The 17,432-nt window shown below is 38.2% G+C and overlaps 1 protein-coding gene across 5 annotated transcripts in view; it reads left to right on the plus strand.

Annotated features, from left to right (window-relative positions):
* PASD1 (PAS domain containing repressor 1) overlaps positions 1-17,432 on the plus strand; it is a 122,586-nt gene that overhangs the window by 80,452 nt on the left and 24,702 nt on the right. For all 5 annotated transcript variants that reach the window (XM_043896310.1, XM_043896311.1, XM_043896309.1 and 2 more), the window contains one exon: positions 14,503-14,569. In XM_043896310.1, the coding sequence (XP_043752245.1) occupies positions 14,503-14,569 (67 nt within the window). The remainder of the gene's footprint in view (positions 1-14,502; positions 14,570-17,432) is intronic.

Below are 17,432 nucleotides of genomic sequence, written 5' to 3' on the forward strand. Positions count from 1 at the left end.
GGTGAAGTGTTATCTTGTACAGAGCTGTGAGGAGAATCTTGCAAGATGTTCAGTTCAGTTCATTTGCTCAGTTCTATCCGCCTCTTTGTGACCCCATGGACTGTAGCATGCCAGGCTTGCCTGTCCATCACCAACTCCTGGAGCTTGCTCAAACTCATGTCCATCCAGTCGGTGATGCCATCCAACCATCTTATCCTTTTTCACCCTCTTCTCCTGCCTTCAATCTTTCCCAGCATCAGGGTCTTTTCCAATGAGTCAGTTCTTTGCATCAGGTGGCCAAAGTATTAGATATTCAGCTTCAGCATCAGTCCTTCTGATGAATATTCAGGACTGACTTCCTTTAGGATTGACTGGTTGGATCTCCTTGCAGTCCAAGGAACTCTCAAGAGTCTTCTCCAACACCACAGTTCAAAAGCATCGATTCTTTGGCACTCAGCATTCTTTATAGTCCAACTCTCACATCCATACATGATTAGTGGAAAAACCATAGCTTTGACTAGAGGGACCTTTGTCGGCAAAGTAATGTCTCTGCTTTTTAATATGCTGTCTAGGTTGGTCATAGCTTTTCTTCCAAGGAGGAAGTGTCTTTAATTTCATGGCTGCAGTCACCATCTGCAGTGATTTTGGAGCCCAAGAAAATAAAGTCAGTCACTGTTTCCATTGTTTCCCCATCTATTTGCCATGAAGTGATGGGACCAGATGCCATGATCTTAATTTTCTGAATGTTGAGCTTTAAGCCAGCTTTTCCAGTCTCCTATTTCACTTTCATCAAGAGGCTCTTCAGTTCCTCTTCACTTTCTGTCATAAGAGTGGTGTCATCTGCATATCTAAGGTTATTGATATTTCTCCCAACAGTCTTGATTCCAGCTTGTGCTTCATCCAGCCTGGTTTTTCACATAATGTACTCTGCATATAAGTTAAATAAACAGGGTGACAGTATACAGCTTGTGCATGGTCCTAATTAGTGAGATTTTGTTGTATGGAGCCTTTGTACTGTTCTGTACTGACTTCATCCCTGTGTGTGCCTCATCTTGACCAGGGAAAGTGCCCTGTACCCCATTGTATCACATGCCATTTGCTTTGGTTTCTCTAGCACTTTATATCTAGCTTGCTTAGTCTCATCACTCCAACCCAATGGAACTTATTCATACAGCAAATATTTAGCACCTACTATGTGGGAGTTTCTGTTCTAGGCTCTGAGGATAGGACAGTGAACAAAAATCCTTATCTTCCTGGGGAACTTATATTCTAGTAGAGAAGAAAGAAAATCAAACAATAGATCAGAATAGGTTAGATGGTGAGGAGGGCCAAGGGAAAATGATAAGCATTGAAGAGACATAGGGAAGTATGTAAGGGAAAGTTAAATTGTTTTAGACTTTGCCACATGCAGTTGACATTCTATTTTTTAAGAGATGGTACAATATTGGCAATTTCCACTGGTTAACATAATAAATAGGGTGGCCACCTAAGGCCTCAACAAGAAGGTGACTTTTTAATTACCACCTGAAAGAATTGGATTTGGGAGGAAATATTCCAGAGAAGGAAGAGCAGATGCAAAGGCCTTGAGGCAGGAGCACACTGGGTGTGTTTGAGAAGCCAGTGTGTCTGGAGCAGGTTCAGCAGGGGACGACTAGCAGGAAAAGAGGGCAGAGATGATTGGAAGATTAGAACCCACAGTACTTGGGGAGGACTCCACCAAGAGGTGTGAGCAGCTGTGGGGGAGGAAGAGGGAGCATGCTAGCTGGTGGAGCAGCTGGAGGTGGCCATGCTATAGTCATCTACCATTGTCTCCTCCTGCCTTCCACTGCCTCGTGAGGCCTCAGTTCGGGCTTTCTCTTCCTCCTCTGCAGGTCACTTGGCTAATTCTATTCCACACCACTTCCTGTCCCTTTTGACAAATACTATGGAGGTCTTGTGATATAGTTATCGCAAAACAGAAACCAAAACCAAAACGTGAGATTGGGATTTTTTAAGCTACAATATTTGTTTTTCTTTTTTTCTTAGCTTGGCCAATTACAGGTTGTGTAATCTTAGAGAAGCCTCATTAAGTCTCATGCTCTTTATCTATAAATGGTGAGGCTAATTTACTGCAGGATGTGCATGACTATGAACTCAGGAAATGAGATCTATCTCCTTTGATAAGTAAATGAAATCTATATGATTTGTAAAATAGTATGCACAGTCAAGTTGTTATCAACTAAGAAGTACTTACAAATATAGAATAGTTACAGTTTAAAACTGTACTCAATCCTGGGAATTCCCTGGTGGTCCAGTGGTTAAGACTCTGGGCTTTCGCTGCCAAGGGCCTGGGTCCAATCCCTGGTCAGGGAACTAAGATCCCGCAAGCCACGTGGCAAAACAAAACAAAAAACAACTGTACTTAATCCTTACTGAGCTATAAACACATTATTAAGTGCAAAGGGCTACCTGTTAACCCGATTTATGGACAAGGTTTGAAATCTGTGTCTGGTGACTTCTTTTAATATTCTTATTAATGTTTTCTATTAAGTTAAGATTTTTCTCCTTTTCTGTTTCAAGTCAGCACCTTTTAAACATCTGTCTTTTTTAGAGTTATAGAGTCATTAACACCCAAACTATTCCATGTAAAGTGTCCATGCCTCCTTGCTGGGTGGAGGAGATGTGACCCAGTCTGACAGTGATGGAATTCTCAGCTTGCAGTCAGTTGATCCGGGGCCTCACACCCACCTTGGAGACACACACACACACACACCTGCTGGCACAGGGCACTGACAGATAAGAGAAGGACTTGGGGCATTGCAGCAGCCTGACATTGAAGGAAATAGCCCCTGAGCTATTTAACTTCTCTTGTCCTATTGGTGTGAAAAGGGTCTTGTCCTTGAGAAGGTCAGACATTAAATAAAAGAAGAAAGGGTGCAGTCCCAGGATTCTGGGTTTTAGATTTCATAGTGTTTGTGTGACTACTAGGCAAGCCATCTTCCATCTTCAGCTATATGACTTAATTATTTTGATCATCTAAAAGCATAAAATCATTTGACTGTCTTATTAGATTTATGATTGATAAGAGCAATTTCCATGTTAATATTTTTTGAAAAGCTCTAAGTAAGTTTTGCACTCCAAACCCATGGAAGCAACCCCTGAAATCACTGAAGGTTTAGACATTAATGAAAAGAAGTTTAATAAATAGCAAAGTTTACAAAAATCTGGGGTAAATTTTCTGAGTATCAGCCTCTATGCAAAGTAGTTCTGGATAAATATGCTGGCAGCTGCTTGTTCTACTCAGACAATGAAGAATGTAGTATTTTTTTTTCCTGGTAGTTTGCATTTGTCATCCTGTAATGAAGATGTCAGGCTGTGTATTAGGCCTCTGAATAAGTGGGGCAGGATCCTGCTCTCTTTTGACTTAATACTTTTTGCTTTACATTCTTTTTAAGATTCATATTGAGTAGAGTTCCCTGTGCTCTACAGTAGGACCTTGTTGATTATCTATTTTATTTATTTGCCATGTTACACCGCATGCAGGATCTTAGTTCCCCAATCAGGGATCAAACCAGTGTCCCTGGCAGTGGAAGTGTGGAGACTTAACCATTAGACTGCCAGGGAAGTCCTGGTTATCTATCTTCTATATAGTAGTGTGTGTGTGTTACTCCCAAACCCCTAATGCCTTACTTAAAAAAAATTCCAGGATATTCTTTTGCGTTAGCTCCATTAAACATTTTTTTTTTAACTTTTAAACTTTTTACTTGTGTCTTGGCATCCTCCATTACTCACAACTGTTCACATTTTACCCCATTTGCTTTATCATCGTCTCCTTCTCTTCCCCCTCCATCCAACTGCTGCTCTTCCTTTCCTCTGTCTGGTCTCCTCTCCTCCCCTCTCCTCCTGTTTTCTCCCTTTTCTTCCCCTTTTCTTCTTTCTCTCTCTCCCCACCCCTCTGCTTCATTCATTCATTCATTATTTATTTATTTTTCCATCCAGCGGATTTTAATCTTCTGCTAATATTATTTATTTCAATGCTCTGATTGTCCTTGCATCAACCAGTGACAGCCCCTTTGATCTGGCTCCTGTGTCTTTTTGATGCTTCCCAGCATCTTGCAGCATTCCTTCCTTTCGGGCACTGTATGATGTTCCAGGTTCATTTTGTACTTTCTCTGCCTCAGCCACAAAATCAGCTGGTTTTCTAAGACTTAGTCAAAGGGGAGCCCTGTTTTCCTTAAGCACAGCTATTTAGAAACCGGGATCTGGGTGCTACTTGTACTCATTGTTACTGACGTATAGGTATCTTCTGAACTGGGAAGCAAATACACACATATACATAGGCATAAAGATCTATATCTGTATTTATTTCTGTATCTACCCATCTATATGCATGTGTACCTTTGTTCATGGGTGTAGGTTCCAAAAATCCAAACCAAGACTTCATACCAATACCTCCATCTTAATCCAGCACCAGAAGGTTCACTCCAGTCCCCCCACTTTCCAGTTTTGCAACACTCTTCTTACTAGTCAGAGAGGCCTGGGCCCATTATCCTCCATATATTTACTTATTGCTCAAGTCTGGAATGCACATAAAGTAACTGTAGGGTTGCCAAGTCATGTCATTGTGAAAAGCAAACCTCCTCAAATGAGTTAATATTTACATTTTAAGGTGAAATGTACACATAATGAAAGGCACAGATCTTAAGTATATTTGACAAATGCATAGACCCATGGGACCCACATTCCTGTCAAGACATAGAATATTTTCAAAACACTGGATAGGTGTTTTGTACCCTTTCCTGTTATCTCTGCACCTAGAGGCAACCCCTGTTGTGATGTTTTTCACTGTAGATTCAAGTTTCCTTTACTAGAACTTCATAAAAATGGAACTGTATGATCTATATAGTCTGTTGAGTCTGTCCTCTTAAACTCAGAAAAATGTCCCTGAGATGTGTCATGTCACAGGTTCAGTAGTTCATTCCCTTTTGTTGCTGTGGAGTATTCTCTTCTATGGATAGACCACAATTCATTAGGCATTTTCCTTTCGATGAACCTTCATTTCTAGTTTGCAGTTACTATAAATAAAGCTGCAATGAACATTCTTTTACAAGTATGTTTGTGGACATACATGTTTACAAGTATGTTTGTGGACACATTTTCATTTTTAAATTATTAAGCACATTTATTTGTTCAATTAAACATCAAAATTGATTTGTTTTCACTTGGTATTCAGTTCTATGGTTTTTAACACATTCAATGATTTGTGTAACCATGGCCATGGTCAAGATAATGACTAGTTCCATCACACCCCCCTAGAAGTTCCCTGTGCATCTCTTTATAGTCTGTCCTATCTCACCTCACCCCAACCTCTGTCAACCACTGATTTATTCTGCATCTCTATCGTTTCATCTTCCTGAGAATGTCATATAAACAGAGTCACACAGTAAATAATCTTTTAAGACTGGTTTCTTTCCCTCGGTGTAGTTCCTTTGAGATTCATCTGAGTTGTTGCATCAATAACTATGTACTATTGGGTTGCATTTCGTTGTATGCATGTCTCACAGTTTAGTCATTCACCTATTGAGGGACATCAGGGTTATTGATGAGTTTTGCCAATCATTAATAAAGCTGCTATAAACATTCCTGAACAAGTTTTTGGTGTAGACATAAGTTTTTATTTCACTTCTCTAGGGAATTGAATTATGCTTTTAACTTGCATCCCAGGACTTCCCTGGCAGTCTAGTGGTTAAGACTCTGCACGTCCACTGCAGAGGGCATGGGTTTGATCCCTGGTCAGGGAATTAATATCCCATATGCTGCACAGCGCAGCCCAGAAAAAAAAAAAACCACACACACAAAAAAACTTGCATTCCACTAATGACTAAAGATGTTGACTATCTTTTCATCATTTGAATATTAAACTGTTTTGCCTATTTTTAAAATTATGTTGTTTAATTTCTTATTATTGAGCTTTGAGAATTCTTTGTATATTCTGGATACAAGTCTTTTGTCAGATATGTGATGTGCCTGTATTTCTCTAGCCTGTAGCTTCTTTTTTCATTCCAGTAACAGTGTTCTTTTGCACAACAAAAGTTTTTAGTTTTGAAGGAAGACGATTTTACCATTTTTTTTTTTCCTTTGATGGATCCTGCCGTGTCATGGTGCCATATCTAAGAATTCATTGCCAAAGCAAAGCTCACGTAGATTTTCTTTCTTTCCCAAAAGTTTTATAGTTTTGTATTTGGGTCTGTGATCCATTTTGTGTCCATATTTTATAAAGTGTGAGTTTTAGGTTGAAGTTCGTACTTTTTACCTATGGATTTCCAGTTGTTCCAAAACTACTTGTTGAAATATGATCAATATGATCTCCTGCTCGAAAGCTTTCAGTGATTTCCCCTGCTCTTAGAGGAAAATCCACAGTCCTTTTGTATGATCTGTAAGGCATTCTGCTCTTGTGCCTGTCTAGTCCTCACATCTCATTTTGTGCCACATGCCTTCCTATCTCTTCTGCTCCAGCCTCATTGGCCTCCTGGCCTCTGTGAATTCCCCAAGCTCTTTTCCAATGCAGTGCTTGTGTGCACACTAATGTCCTCAACCTGAAACACTCTTCAACTGTGTTGTCACATGCTTGGCTTGGTGCTCTCCCAGGTCCATTTTGACTTCTCTTTCCATGGCACCCTGCCCTTTTACTTTGTCATGCTTTTTGCAGTTTGCAAAAAATACAGTTATCTTTGGACTCTTTGTTCATTGTGTGGATTCCCCATGAAACTATACACTCCTTGAGGCTGCATTCTCCATGTCCAGCACTGTGCCTTCCCTCATAAAACTTACTGCCTAGTGTGGATGGAGATGAACAAGTAAACCAGAAACCATCGTGAAGTCCCCATTCCATGGACGTGCCGTCGGACTCTTTTCACTGTACCCCATTCCTGTTTTCTGCACAGATAACATGTCTTTTCCCTCCGTGCTTGGTTTGCTCACATCCTTTTCACCATTTAGGATCCAGGTCATTCCTTCTCTCAAAAGTCCTTCCTGCCACCCAGGTTGGACCAGCTCTCCCATCTTGCTCTCTACTTTCCTGCTGACACTCTCCACTGTGCCTTGCCATCATGGGGACTGACTTAGTTCTTCTTCAGAGAATTAAAAGCTCTAAGACAGAAGTATCCAAAGTGCATTCAGCTTGTGTCTCCTTAAGTTCAGAGAAGAGCTAGTCTCATCCCATCACTCACTTTCTGATTTCTAGGAAACAAGCGTGTGATAAGCCATCAGTCCACTTGGCTACTAAGAGCTAAGGGGTCTGATTTACAGGATGAAAAAGGAAAAGAAGGCCCAATTTAAAGTCAGATTTCATATCTATGCAACCAATACTTAGACTGCAGCCTAAGTATTTGATAAACAACAAAGACATAAAAAGGTTTTTTTTTTTTTTCTTTTAACATATACTGGGACTTGGTTTCTGTTTCTTTATTTCCACAACTGGTTCAATACTAGGCCTATAAAAGTGACAGAAGAAACACACAGGATGTCACCTTCAAAAAATGACTGAGGGAGTAGATTTTAAAGTAGGAAGATTGGAATGCCATATAAAACATGGGCTATTAGGCAAAACCTTACCATTAACATATGTATCCAGGCCAGGCCCTCTGGAGCCACTGGCTGTATTGAAAAAAAAATTGGTTCTGCTCTGAGATGTAGAAATGTTGCATGTGTTTCCTTCCTTTGAAGTGCTACATCAAGGGAGTCATTTTGACTGAAGAGTGATGAACCTCAATTTATAGAACAATTTTTAGATTATTTCAAGCTAGAAGAAATGTTTGATAGTAGATCAAAATTTTTGATCATCACATATTTGATAATATGAAAGTAGTGATGTCTGAAAGTAAGTATGGTAACAGATGAACTATAAAAACACATCTGAACTGTCAGTTCTAGTCTTTCAAATATTGTGTTCTCTTGAGGAATGGATGCACCCCTGTAGAACCCTCTATCCTCTGCTGGAAGGCTTGGCCTAAAGGGTTTATTAGTGGGGAACAGAGAAAATTCTATATCTTACTACACAGTGCTGGTCTTAGGATAATCTCTAGTCTGATTTATGAATTTCTCCTGGAATGAATTTTCCACAAATATATGATGGAGAACTGTGTACCCTTGACATTCATTCTGCCTATGAATGTCTTTAGTGTTAGCAGCTGCCATCCAGGCTGGGTTCCAGACATGTCCCAGTGACTCACCAACCAACACTATATGTCGCCTTCTCTACATTTGAAAGAGGGGCAGACCACAAAACACTAATCAGATTCTAAAGGTGCCTTCTTATTTGCTTAGTATTCCTGCACTGTTCAGAAGAGGCCAATATCAGCAATGTTCTTTTCAAGATGATAAAAACCTTGCAAAGAAAATTTTTGGTGATTGATGGTCTACCATATTTTCATAGCAATAGGTTTCTTGTTTCATTGACATTTGTCTGTTTTCTTTTTATTCTTTGACATCACAGCATTTCTCATCATAGATTACTTACCATTTAAGGTACAGGGGGCATCAGACTAGGATGTTTACCATGTTGATGGTTTGTATGTACTTTAAAAGTGTTATGAATATTGTGCATTTCTTGTTTTTCCATTCTGGTGAGGAAATACCAAGTGCCATTAGATGTTTTTCCTCTTTTGATGTGTTTGTGGAAAACTGGCGTAGTCAAAAAAACACATTAGAGAAGTTCAGACTGGCCCTTGAGAGAGTGATGTTTTCTATGAAATGGATGGAGTAAGCCTTTGCTGGAAACCTGCCCATTTGGACTCCATCCTTTGTAAAACATCAAAATATAGGAGGGTTGGAGCGTTGGAGTTTTGCTCCTTTTTAGTTGTGTGTGAGTGGTGTTTGGAAGCAAGCCTATTAACATACAACTAAAACAGGGATTGAGTTTTCTTAGCTATGTGATAAAAGTAATTACCTACCAGAAAATTTTAAAAGGACCCATATTTTAAATAGTTGAAACTCAAAATTTTGTTTTGCGTCTTCATATTATAATATGTAAAATCAGCTGGACTATTCTATATAAGTTCAGTTACATAGACTGAATTTTAGTTCAGTTCAGTTGCTCAGTCATGCCCGACTCTTTGCAACCTCATGGACTGCAGCACACCAGGCTTCCCTGTCCATCACTGACTCGCAGAGCTTGCTCAAACTCATGTCCATTGAGTCGGTGATGCCACTCAACCATCTCATCCTCTGTTGTCTCCTTCTCCTCCCGCCTTCAGCCTTTCCCAGCATCAGGGTCTTTTCAAATGAGTCAGTTCTTTGCATCAGGTGGCCAGAGTATTGGAGCTTCAGCTTCAGCATCAGTCCTTCCAATGAATATTCAAGACTGATTTCCTTTAGGATGGACTGGTTGGATCTCCTTGCAGTCCAAGAGACTCTCAAGAGTTTTCTCCAACACCACAGTCCAAAAGCATCAATTCTTCAGTGTTCAACTTTCTTAATGGTCCAAATCTCACATCCATACATGACTACTGGAGAAACCATAGCATTGACTAGACAGACCTTTGTTGGTAAAGTAATGTCTCTGCTTTTTAATATGCTGTCTAGGTTGGTCACAGCTTTTCTTCCAAGACTGAACTTACTTATTCTATAATATATAAGAAGTTATATATCCTATATAAGTTCAATTATAATATCAGCTTAGATATGTTAGCCTCAGGTCATATAATATATATATATATATACTATGCCTATAAAAGTGACAGAAGAAACACACAGGATGTCACCTTCAAAAAATGACTGAGGGAGTAGATTTTAAAGTAGGAAGATTGGAATGCCATATAAAACATGGGCTATTAGGCAAAACCTTACCATTAACATATGTATCCAGGCCAGGCCCTCTGGAGCCACTGGCTGTATTGAAAAAAAAATTGGTTCTGCTCTGAGATGTAGAAATGTTGCATGTGTTTCCTTCCTTTGAAGTGCTACATCAAGGGAGTCATTTTGACTGAAGAGTGATGAACCTCAATTTATAAAACAATTTTTAGATTATTTCAAGCTAGAAGAAAGCCTATTAACATACAACTAAAACAGGGATTGAGTTTTCTTAGCTATGTGATAAAAGTAATTACCTACCAGAAAATTTTAAAAGGACCCATATTTTAAATAGTTGAAACTCAAAATTTTGTTTTGATATATATATATATCAGCCCACACAAACAGTACAATTCTTAAAGCCCTTAGAATCCATGTCCATGTCTTGAGAAGGAAGAATGGAAGGTGTTATTTGACTTGCAGACCCTATGTCATCCTCTAATGGGCACCAATCCTCTTTGCACTTTGGCCAGGGAGCAGTGAGGGATGTGGTGCTCAGAGTAGAGAATCTGAGAGAAGAGTCAGTTATTTTTCAAGCCATCTTATTTCATTTTCTGCCTATCTCCCAATGCCCCCGCAACACACACACAAATACATAGTCCAAACATTTTCCCTGCTCTACTCTTCTTGACCCTGTAGTAATGGGTCAGAAAATGCATATCCTTTTTTTACCAGAGCTTGAACCTAAAATCTGCGAGGGCCTTTAACATAGTATAGTCAGTGGCATGAATTTGTCTCCTGGAGAAGTCTCGTAGATTCAGATAATATGCTTCTTCCCTTCAGAATATCTAAATAAAATGTCTTATTTTGCCCTTCCCATCAAAAAAAGAAAGAAAAATTTTCTGACACTGAAAATGATCATTTAATCCAAAGATATTTCTGGAAGCAGCCACTCAGAAAGTGTTTCTATATTCAAATGCTAAAATTGTTTAAAGGGAGGGTGAATTTGTTGTCTCTTTGTTCTCAGGAAACTATAATCCTTTAACAATTTTAGATCCATCAAGATCTTTCCCAGGTGAGACTAGACAGGACTTCTTGATGGGACTCTGTTTTCCACTGGCTTCCATAGTCATTGGGGGGAAAGAAATCTTTCACTTACTTGTGTTTTTCTCAAATTGTGATATGTCTGTTTATTCATACTCTTTCATTTGTGAGAAGTCATGACCAGCCCCAGGTGAATTCATCAAAAACAAATTCTTAAAAAAATTTTTGGCTACATGGTCAATTTGTCTAGTGGTCAAATTGCCAAAAATTAGTTCATCCAAAAATAATCCATAGAATGACCAATGTAAAAAATTTACCAAACTCACTGATTCACCGAAATCATGTCTTAAGAAATACTTTTCTTGAATATATTCCAAAGGTTGAAAAACATTTTTCTGAAAGGGACCCAGTAATAAATATTTTAGGCTTTACAAACTACATAAAGTCTCTAAAGTATATTCTGTTTGTTTTACAACTTTTTTAGGTTTCCCTTTTTTTTTTAAATTTATTTATTTATCTTTTTAGTGGGTTTTGTCATACATTGACATGAATCAGCAATAGATTTACACGTATTCCCCATCCCCATCCCCCCTCCCCCCTCCCTCTCCACCCGATTCCTCTGGGTCTTCCCAGTGCACCAGGTTCGAGCACTTGTCTCATGCATCCCACCTGGGCTGGTGACCTGTTTCACCATAGATAATATACATGCTGTTCTTTCGCAACATCCCACCCTCACCTTCTCCCACAGAGTTCAAAAGTCTGTTCTGTACTTCTGTGTCTCTTTTTATCCCTGGGTCAGGAAGATCCACCGGGGAAGGGATAGATTACCCACTCCACTATTCTTGGGCTTCCCCTGTAGCTCAGCTGATAAAGAATCTGCCTGCAATGCAGGAGACCTTGGTTGGGAAGATCCCCTGGAGAAGGCAAAGGCTATCCACTCCAGTATTTGGCCTGGAGAATTCCATGGACTGTATAGACCATGGGGTCGCAAAGAGTCAGACATGGCTGAGCAACTTTCACTTTCAATCTTTCTCAGCATCGGGGTCTTTTCCAGTGAGTCAGTTCTTCGCATCAGGTGACCAAATCATTGGAGTTCCATCTTCAGCATCCATTCTTCCAATGAATATTCAGGACTGATTTCCTTAGGATGGACTGGTTGGATCTCCTTGCAGTCCAAGGGACTCTCAAGAGTCTTCTCCAACAGCACAGTTCAAAAGCATCAATTCTTCAGCATGCAGCTTTCTTTATGGTTTAACTGTCACATCTATACATGACTACTGGAAAAACCATAGCTTTGACTAGATGGACCTTTGTCAAGAAAGTTATGTCTCTGCTTTTTAATATACTGTCTAGGTTGGTCATAGCTTTTCTTCCAAGGAGAAAGCGTCTTTTAATTTCATGGCTGCAGTCACCATCTGCAGTGATTTTTGGAGCCCAAGAAAATAAAGTCTGCCAGTGTTCCCATTGTTTCCCCATCTATTTGCCATGAAGTGATGGGATAGGATGCCATGATCTTCAATTTTTGAATGTTGAGTTTTAAGCCAGCTTTTTCACTCTCCTCTTTGACTTTCATCAAAAAGCACGAGTTCTGCCATAAGGGTGGTGTCATCTGCATATCTGAGATTATTGATATTTCTCCCATTACTCTTGATTCTAGTTTGTGCTTCATCCATCCCCGCATTTCGCATGATGTACTCTGCATGTAAATGAAAATAAACAGGTTTTTTAAACTCTGGATTAGGCTTTGGCTTAAGGGAATGTTGTGGCTGGTTTGATCATCTCTCTAGACCACTCAAACTTTCTCCATATCCGCAATAATGCTGTTTTGCTTTCTTATCAATTGTGTGTTCACTGGAGTAGCACTTTTAATTTCCTTCAAGAACTTTTTTTCTTTTTTTTTTTTTGCATTCACAACTTGGTAGCAGTTTGGTGCAAGAAGTCTAGCTTTCAGCTTATCTCAGCTTTTGATATGCCTTTCTCACTAGGATTAATCATTTCTAGCTTTTGATTTAAAGTGAGAGACGTGATTCTTCTTTCTCTCTGTCTCTCCCACTTTCTTTTTCTCTCTCATCTTCCACTTACTTGGTGAAAAGTAAGCTGGTATTTAGATTTGAGTGTACCATTAAGCTTCATTCTCTCCCTGGGCATCAAAATTCTAATTTTGATAGAAATTAATTGTTAATTATTAAAGAATGGAGAGTTTCTCTAATTATAAGAAACAAAATGAATTTGGCCTGAAGACATTTTTTCATAATGTCTTAAATTTAAGAACATTTGTCCATACACATTGGCTTTTTTTGTTTTTCTTTTTTTAAGCTTGCTTTGCTTACCATTGTCAAAAAGAGGCATTGAGACCTACAGCAAACTTCATTGTAATGCTGGTCCAGATGACTTACTTTATTATAAATATGGTGCAGAACTACTTTCTCTGTAGGAAAAGGGACACCTCAAAGATTGACAATGTTATGTATTAAGAAAAATAAGAGAGTTAATATTAGCATATCATATGTTAATTTCCTTTTTTATGAATAGTATTTCTTTATATTCTCAGGTCTAATTGTTATGGCTTCTTAGATACACCCATCATTTAAAAGTGAACATTTAATTTCCAAATACATGGGGTTTTTAAAGTATCTTTGATGCTAATTTCTCATTTAAATGCTTTCTTCTCTGCAGTCACCCTCTGTGTTTTTTTCAGTCTTTTAACTTTATTGATGCTTTCAATGGCTAAGTCAAAGATCTCTCTTGGTAAATGTCACATTGCACTTGAAAATATATGGGTTATTTTCAAATATCTTTTGATATTGATTTCTAACATAATTCCAGAGTGATAAGAGAACAGACTATGATTTCAATACCTTTAGACCACCTAGTTTTACACCCCTGGATATGTTCCAGTGTCTCCTAGTTTATAGTCTATGGGAATTTAAAAGAATTTGTATCTTACTCTTGTGTGAAAATAGTATAAACCTTAACTGTGTTTAATTAATTGGTTTACAGTGCTTTTCAGGTCTACTATATCCTTCTACTTTTCTATATATCCATTTTATTAATTTCTGAGAGTTTGATATTGAAACTCCAACTAAAAATCTTAATTTACCTACTTCAAAATAATTGTAATATATGGTAGAACTATATGTAACTTTGTTCTGTATTTTCCAACTCACCTATAAATGTATTATCATACTTTCAAAATTTTTTAAAAAAGAGAAAAAAAGAAAAATAAAAGAAAAATTTTTTTCTTGTTTGAACTGTTGAAAAACAAAATTTAACTGAGTAAATGTGAAGATCTAGTTGACTTTATGAGGCAATTCATGAATTGGGCAGCATCCCAAGAGTTATATAGAATGGAAGTTTTTTTATAGGAAGAGGATTGGGGCCAGGGAATTACTAGCAAAAGAAAAGAAAGGATTATTTTGGGGCCAGGACATTCTTCTTCCTTTGGGGGATAGAAAGGACCATGTGACAGATTACCTAATTGGTACTGACTAGGAGGTTCCAAACTGGTGGGTTAAGATTCCACTACTGGTAAAGGCTGAGACTGCAGTTAGGTTAGGCATTAAATCTGGGTTTGGTAACATGGGTTTTAGCACAAGTGATACCATTTGGAGTGCTTGGTTTTTTTCTTAACAGAACCTCATTTTTACTGTATTACAGAGAATTAGTGGCAAGTGAGATGTATTTACCGTCTCTCTTTTCACCTATTTATAGGTGCGTTCAAGAGGAAAGAAGATGTTCTGGAATGGAATCCTCAGAATATGAAATTGCTGATGCAGAAGTATGTACATTGAGTACATAGAGTCATGCCTTATTTCCATAATGTTGACTGTTTAGTTAATGTGTGTGGCCAAGGTGGGGGAAGAAAATAATTTTCCTGCTACCCTTCTAGGTTCTCAGGTGAGATGCCCCTGTAATTAAGACAGGATTAACAGGAGAAAGACAAATGGAAGCTTAGTAATGGGTATTAATACATCTCTTACATACATGGGAGAGACCCAAGAATATTGAATAACTCTCTGAAATAACTCAAACCACCACCTTAAATACCATTTTTAGCTAAGATAAAAGAAGGTGTTGGGAGTGGGGAGTCAGTAGTGGGGACACAGTAAACAAGGGTAAAGTTTTTCTGCAGATTTAAGTCCTGGCCTTCTGCGTTAATAAGTTTCTAGAAACTGAGAGTCATCCTTTTCTACCTGGTGCAGAAAGGGAGACACGCTTATAAATGGAGATTTCCCTTATAAATATAAATTTATCTTACAAAATGGTAATTTCTATTGGTTTTCAGAGCTCCTCCTCTGCCTGCTGTTTCTTAGAAATAACCAGCTCAAATAACCCTTATGCCAACAAGTCATATTTTGGGGTGGCAATTTCAGTCTCCCTCAACCTATATATAAAGGTTTTAATTTCAAGAAGTATTCCATATGGACATGAACATGAGTGGTATTCCACAGGTGACACTTTATAGTTATTTCTTATTGGGAGCAGTAACAGCCATGCTTGTAATGGTCCCTGTAGTAGCTTTAAAAAGAATTAAGCTAGCCTCTGTGCCAGACATTGTTCAAAGTCTTTTTGACTTGTGAGTGCATTTTGAAATCAGAGGTTATATAGCCTATAGCCTGCTCCTATAGGCTATGTGAGTAGACTCATGAGATGGCAGAGTCCTCTGCCCATTATGTGTAGAACGAATCCCTAATTAATGTGAATTGTCCTCCATCCTTTCCGTAAGCCATTAAATGTATTATCCAATTATTCATTCACCAGACGTTCCTCTAGAGAACCCTACAGGGATACACCTGAATAGAAATATGAAACTTGGGTCTGCCCTCAATGATCTAAATTCTAGCCTGGGAAATAAGATCGAAGTGCAAGAAAAACAGATATAGAACAAGAAATAACCATCCCAGGAAGCCTTCCCAAAGACTTGGGAAGACTTCCCAAGTCTTTCACCTTGTCACTCCATGGGTGCATATAACATAGCTACTAGGCTGATTCACTGTGGTGGTGAATCAGCTATATAGAGAGAAAAGCTACTATAGAGAGAAAAGATGGCTTGGGTATCAGAAGATAAGAGCTCAATTCCTGATTCTGCCATTTACCAATTAATTATGTGACCTGGGGAATGTTATTTTACCATGGGAAGTCTCAGTTTCATTATGTGTAAAATGGGAGTGGTAATAATCTCTGCCAGGCTACCTCATAAGGATTTGATAACACTCAAAGGAACTGCAGGTATTGAATTGGCCAAAAAGTTTACTTGGGTTTTTCCATATGATGTTACAAAAAACCTGAATGAACTTTTTAGTCAAACCCATCATAGGATAGTCTGTATTCCTGCAGTAGAATGAATCTTCTATGAGAGCAGGGATAGTCTTGTTCATCAGCATGTCACCAAACACCTTGAACAGTACTGGCCACACATAGTAGGTATTCATAAATATTAAATACACAAAAGAATATTGTATGTTAAAACAGTCTATTTTTATAGCACTCTTCAAATGTCTGGTAAAGGGGTTTAAAGAGCAGTATTGACAGGTTGGATGTGTAGACTGTCACTTTGGCTTTCAGCCTTCAATGTGATTTTGCTTAAAAGTATTCACATTCATGAGATTGTGCAGACAGCAGGTGTTTTTAGTATTTAAGTTCTTCTGTAACATGGAAATATTATGAACATGTATTTTCAATATGAAGTGCTGGTTTTTCTATTATATTTTTATATAATATTATTATATTATATGTGTGAAGAATCCAGTCCTTCAACTTAGTGTTTTGAGGAAAGTTGGATTAAAAAAAGTCCCTCACTTTATAAACTTTATAAAACCTAAGTAATTTTAGCATTTAAAGGTAAGTTTTCTTTTAAGAATCTCATAATCTTATCACAGTGGCACAATTGCTATTTAATTTTGCTATTTTCATTCAGTTTCGGTCTACCATCACTTCTGTTTTTGACTTTGTTATAATGATAACTTGCCTGCTACTCCATTTCTTTTGGTTATCACATATCGCTAAAGTTTGTCTTTGGACAGTCTCAAATTTAGTCATTTCAGTAACTGGACAATATACTATGGTACTGGGGGACATGTGTTTCCAATCAAGATGGAGCGACAGGGACCAGATTGACTTTCCTGCCCAAAACAGCCAAAAATAAAAGACAAAAAATACAGCATAACAGTTTTCAAGATAACGGATAGAAGGCAACAAAAGACAGGGACTCTTAAGAGACAGGAAATGTCTATTTCTTCCAAGTTGTCCATTTTATTGGCATAGAGCTGCTGGTAGTAATCTCTTATGATCCTTTGTATTTCAGTGTTGTCTGTCGTTATCTCTCCATTTTCACTTCTAATTTTGTTAATTTGGTTCTTCTCCCTTTGTTTCTTAATGAGTCTTGCTAATGGTTTGTCAATTTTGTTTATTTTTTCAAAAAACCAGCTTTTAGCTTTGTTGATTTTTGCTATGGTCTCTTTTGTTTCTTTTGCATTTATTTCTGCCCTAATTTTTAAGATTTCTTTCCTTCTGTTAACCCTGGGGTTCTTCATTTCTTCCTTCTCTAGTTGCTTTAGGTGTAGAGTTAGGTGATTTATTTGACTTTTTTCTTGTTTCTTGAGGTAAGCCTGTAATGCTATGAACCTTCCCCTTAGCACTGC

Source organism: Cervus elaphus, chromosome X (assembly GCF_910594005.1).
Source record: "Cervus elaphus chromosome X, mCerEla1.1, whole genome shotgun sequence".
NCBI classification, from domain to species: domain Eukaryota; kingdom Metazoa; phylum Chordata; class Mammalia; order Artiodactyla; family Cervidae; genus Cervus; species Cervus elaphus.